The sequence below is a fragment of the Marmota marmota genome, unplaced genomic scaffold, assembly GCF_001458135.2.
Source record: "Marmota marmota marmota unplaced genomic scaffold, marMar, whole genome shotgun sequence".
Classification (NCBI taxonomy): Eukaryota; Metazoa; Chordata; class Mammalia; order Rodentia; family Sciuridae; genus Marmota; species Marmota marmota.
The window spans coordinates 42,937,193-42,942,571 of NW_026000082.1; the positions used below are offsets into that span (position 1 = coordinate 42,937,193).

Here is a 5,379-nt window from a genome sequence, read left to right on the forward strand (position 1 = left end):
GTGTAGCCTGGAAGCCAAGCCACCGCCCCCAGGGTTTCAAGAGGAATCCGCTGGGCTACATTTCACTAGGAAAACCCCAACCAAACTTGGCTACTAAGACAGCACCGCTGAGGGCAGGCCACTGGCCCCGTCCTCTCAGCTGCCCAGCTCGGACAAGGCTCCTCTGACCTGAGGATGCAGCAGCACTCAGCAGACATATCCAGGGCCCTGTGCCTCTGGGCCCACCCCAGACATGGACATGACCCCCAGGGCAGCCTCCGCCCTTCCCTCCCAGCCACAGCTGTGGTGCCCCACAAGGAATCCACCCACCCAATCGAGATCCCCAACTCCTGACAGCACACACCAGGCGCAAACCCCACTTCTGAAGTCCCCCCAGTCTCTTCAAGCTCTGGAGTCCCTCCTCACACCTGCTGACCCGGACACCCGAAGTCCCCCATGTCGTGTGGCCTAATAAACCCAGCTTTGTTGACGAAGAAGGTGTGCTCCTGGTGTTCCCAATGACAGGCACCACCAGCAGGACCCACGGGGCTGTTGACAAAGGAGCGTGGGCTGCATGACCCTGACTCGGAGCCAGGCACAAACCCCACCAGCCTGACGCTCCTTTCCTGCTCGGCAATCCGTGTCCCCAGCTGACAGAGGGGGTGTCGAGGCCCACACCCTGGAGCAGCAGAGGGAGGTGGAGGGCACCAGCCCCTTGATCTGGTGCTCTTTCCCACCAGGCACCCTGCTCTCTGGAGCCGGGCGCACCAGGCCACCCAGCGGTCACTGAGCTCGCAGGGAGGTGGGCCTGGGCAGGTGCCGGCCCTGAGAATGCAAACTGCTCCTCCTACAGGGTTGGTGGCTCTGAAGGGCTCCCTCCAGCAAAGGCTCCCCCGCCCCCCCGGGCACCCTGTAACCTGTCCACTGCGGCACTGAGGTGCCAGGCACGGGGAGGGATGGGGCTTCCTGGTCTACCAAGCTGAGCCCAGTTCTGGGGAAGGAGGTGCAGGCACTTCCTGGACACAAATGCCACACACATTTTTCCAGGGCCACTACCAAACCCAGCACCACCCCTCGGGTCGTGAATGGATCACAGGCGAGCTTCTGACAGGTGCACATTTATTTGCAAGGCGTAGGAGGGGAAGACACACTCACGCTGTGTGGACATCAGTGCAAGGACTCACTGCTTAGCACGAGGCCCGAATGGAAGTGAAAGAAAGAAAACAGGACATGGAGCTGGCGGAGGTAACAGGACAGGTCCTCGGTTACCGTGAAGATTGAGGTGGCTGTGAAGGCTGAGGCTGGGCCTCGCTGCTCTAAGCTTAACGCAGGAGACTGAAAGCCGGTCAGAGGGTCTGAGTGGCTCCACCCCAGGGCCCAGAACCCGGAGCTCTCACAGGTGAGCATGCGGTGGGCCGAGGACCCCGTGGAGAAAAGCTGGTTGTAATCTGTTCTACGGGAGCCTGGTGATGTCAGGAAGCAACAAGTGATTTTCCTTAAGAGGGAAGAACCTTCTAGATGTGGCCTTGCGGAGGCAGTGGATACAGGGAAGCCTGGGCTGCAGGGTTGGAGTGAGACGTGGGGGGCAACCAGGGGGCTGGAGGGACACCTGCCCCGAAACCATCCTGAGGGGGTATTTGTGTGTGTGTGATGTGCACAGCCCCAGTTAAGGCTGCAGGAAGGATGCTCAGCCCCCTCCCTGTCCCCCAGCACACAAAAAGGCACTTAAACCACGTCCTGATGACTGGCTGCAGCACAGGAGGAGGCAGAAGGCAGGTGAGGGGCTGCTGACCTCTCCCCTCTTGCCCCAACCCAGCCTCATTCTGGGGTGGGAAGTCCAAGGCTGTGTCACCAGCAGGTGACATTCTTGTACATTTATGGACCAAGGGGGGATTTGTCCTAAGACTTCGTCCCACCCCAAAGCAAGTTATTCAAAGAAAAAAAAAATTATCTCCACAAATCTGAAGAATATCGTTTCCTATCACCTGAACCTCGAAATTCTTAAAAAAGCACTTTTAAGTGACATTGGAGTTGTTCTTCACCCCGCTTGGCCCCGTGCTCCGGGCTGGCCTCAGCACCCTCTGCTACATACTTAAGTGTCAGTGACACAGGTGCCACCTGGGTCAGCACTCAACAGGGCCCAGAGGGGACTCTGGGTGTAAGAAGCCTTCGGGGGTAGGAGGAGGAGTTGAGAGCCTCGGGTCACTGTGCACCAGCACCCAGGTGGCTCAGCTCCCAGCATCCCCCACACGCTGGGCTGAGCTGCCTATTGGTCCTAGCGAGGCTCGGAAGGGAGGCTGGGAGACGAGGTCAGGAAGGGCCCCTCAGCAGCAGCCCGCGGCACTGCGCTTCACGTGGCACGGCTTGCAGAAGAGGTGGTCATTCAGTGGGTAGCAGCCTTGGTCCGTGGGCTCCACAGACAGGAGGATGCTGCAGTCCTGGGGAGACAAAGGCATACGTGGGTGTCCCTGGGGCTGGGAGCTGGCTGCATGGAGCCTGTCCAGGGGAGGAACTTGCTTGGGATGTGAAGAATAAACCAACTGGGGGTGGGCCTCCCCCAGGCTCCCCATATGCCCAGGCCCGGTGCCTAGCAAAGACCAGACACCATATGTGGGGCCTTCGAGCCACAGGGGCTGTGAGTGACAGCAGCAGAGTCATTGCAGGGAGAGCCAAGGACACTCAGAGAGGGACAACCTGGTGACCCCTTTGGAATTTGAGTTGTGCCAGGCAGGAACCCTGCTGATGGCCAGATCGCAGCCCGGACCAGCCGGGCACAGGCCTGTGTGATGTCTGCTGAACGAGCCCCTGAGACTAGTCCAGCTCCTCGTTTTGCAGGTGGGGAAACTGAGGTTGGGGGGGGGTCCGCCCCAGGTCGCATTAGCTGGTTCTAGAGCTGGGACCACACTGGGAATTGAGCTCAGGGTCTCACACAGGCTAGGCAAATACTGGACCTCTGAGCTAGAACCCCAGCCCAAACATTAATATCCCCAATTTCTCAAATCACAGAAGAATTTCAGAATGAAAAGGAGAGGAGGAATTTGGGGCCCAGACTTGATCAAGTCCGCCCTTTTGCCCCCAGTCCACACCTTTGGTGGGCCTCACCTGGGCACCTGCCAGAGTAACCCCGGGAACCATCCCCGTCCAGAGGCCTGGTCCAGGGCACAGCCAACTCCCTTTGGAAGCTGCGCGGATCCAGTCAAGGGGACTAGTCCCCAGATAGACAACTCTGGGCTGGCAGGTGGCCACCCTGACCCAGGGGAACCAGATGCACACCTGCCTCGCTCTGTGGCCAGCTGGGCAGGGCGCCCTCGCGGGGCTCCACCCGGAGGCTCTAGTGGAAACCGGCTGCTAAACCCCAGAATCTGTGTCATTCACAAAGGCTGCTGTTTGGTGCTGTGAGAGCATCAAGTGACAAACCTAAATGGGGACAATGAATATCATCTCCCCAGAGTGTCCTGGGGATTAAATAAGACGGTGTGTATGAAGGCATTTAATTATAAAACCCTACCCATGGGTGACAGTACTGTCACCCTTCCAACAACCATCATAAATACAGAGCCCAAGGCCAGCAGGGCTGTGGATGGTCCCGGAAACCCAGGTCCCTTCCTAGAGAAATGGCACCTCACTCCATTCCCGGCTGCTTGGGTCTGGAGCTTCACCTTCTGAAACATAACTGCTACAGACCTAATGCTGACTTACTTCAGTAGCCACGGTCAAGGTCACCAAGGACAAGCAGGGGGTTACTGCTAATCTAAATCACCACCGGAACCAATAAGGGCGATAACCGCACCTGCTTTTCCTCATTGGCCCTTACAGGTACACTATCAGTTGGACCTTGAACTACAACCAACAAAGACAACCTCAGTACAAGGCAGTTTTCTCCAGGTCCTTGGATGCCCTCAGTGAAAACAGGCTCTTGGGTCCATGTATCTTTTCTGTTTTTCTCCTGGGCTGGGGATGGACCCCAGGACTCACCCGTGCTAGCTGGGCAGGTTTCCTACCGCTGACTGAGCTGCATCCCCAGCTGTCTTGTCTTTTCTTTCTTTCTTTCTTTCTTTTTTGAGACAGGGTCTTGTTAAAAGTTGCTGAGACCAGCCTCAAACTTGCAATCCTCCTGCCTCAGCCTCCTGAGTTTGCATCACTGCCCCCAGCCCCCATGTACCTGTTTAAATGAATGTGAGCAAATAAATGCTAAGGACTACTCATTGACTGACTGAGGGATTTGCCTGGGACTCTCCGCTCCCTTTGTCACCAGTGGTAGAGAAGACAGAAACTTCAATGACATGGGGCTAGCAGCAGGAGGTGTGGGAAGGGATTCTTGGTGCTTCTCCAGCCAGACCAGTGAGAGGGTCTAGGCTCTTTAAAAAAAAAACAAACAAACAAAAAAAAAAACAAGGAATGATAACAGGATGGTGACACAGGACTTTGTAGCCTCCGCGGGGCCCTGACTCCGTGGGCATTTCTTTTCCATCTTTTGTGGCACTGGGGATTGAACTCCGAGCCCCACAAGGTAGCTCTGGATTGCGGAGCTGCACCCCGGGACCACACCCACCACTCACCATGGAGGTCCCCAGGTGGGTCTCTGCTCCAGACCCACCTGGGGACCTCCATGGCTGATTCCTCGGGCTTGCTGCTGCTGCTGCTGCGGGTTCCACAGGCCCTTCCCTCTTTCTGTTTCCTGACTCCATCTCTCAATACCTGGCAGCTCTGCTCACCTGCCAGCCTCTGTTTAGGCACCACTGCTCTGTGAGGCTGCCTCTCCTCCCACCACCCTGCTCAGCCTCCATCACTGCCTTCTCCCCAAACCCGCCGATAAGTGCTCTCTTCAGCACCCACACAGGACCCGGGTGGCCTTACTCTGCCCAGGACCCGCTCTCCCTGCCTAGGGTGGTAGCAAGCCATCCGCTTCGTAGGATTCTGCCTTCCAGTGCCAGGGGCTGTCAATGCTGCTGTCACTCCTGGCACCCAGACAGAGTGATTGGCTCCGAGGGGCATGCGTCACAGGCTGGGCCAATCAGGGGCCTTCTTGGGACTGTGTGGATGCCCTGCGTGGGGTTCGTTCTCGGCAAACACAGAAAAGGCAGAACCATGAGGCTGGGATTGTGGCTCAGCGGTAGAGCGCTCGCCTAGCACAGAAGATTCTCTCTCTTTAAAAAAAAAAAAAAGAAAAGAAAGAAAAGGCAGAACCGAGAGACAGAGAGACAGCCCTGATGCTAATCATCAAAGAGGTCACCACCATGAGCTGACAGGTTTGCTTTCTTGCGGTAAGCAGTGTGACTTTGTGTCTGTCCTGGACACCAGGAATGCTGATGGACAGCTGTCCTTCTAATTCTTCCCATTCTCCTTTGTCTCTGCCACTGCCCAGCAGAGAGCTCGGTCCCCAGCCTGACCTGCCCCCCC

General features: G+C 57.1%; 1 protein-coding gene across 1 annotated transcript in view; it reads right to left on the reverse strand.

Moving 5' to 3' along the window:
• Window positions 1-1,081: 1,081 nt before the first annotated feature.
• Window positions 1,082-5,379, reverse strand: part of Fblim1 (filamin binding LIM protein 1) — a 16,206-nt gene continuing 11,908 nt past the window's right edge. The window contains exons 7-8 of the mRNA XM_015485656.2: window positions 2,264-2,417; window positions 1,082-2,102 (exon numbers count right to left, since the gene is read on the reverse strand). Of these exons, the coding sequence (XP_015341142.2) occupies window positions 2,304-2,417 (114 nt within the window). The 3' untranslated portion in view covers window positions 1,082-2,102; window positions 2,264-2,303. The remainder of the gene's footprint in view (window positions 2,103-2,263; window positions 2,418-5,379) is intronic.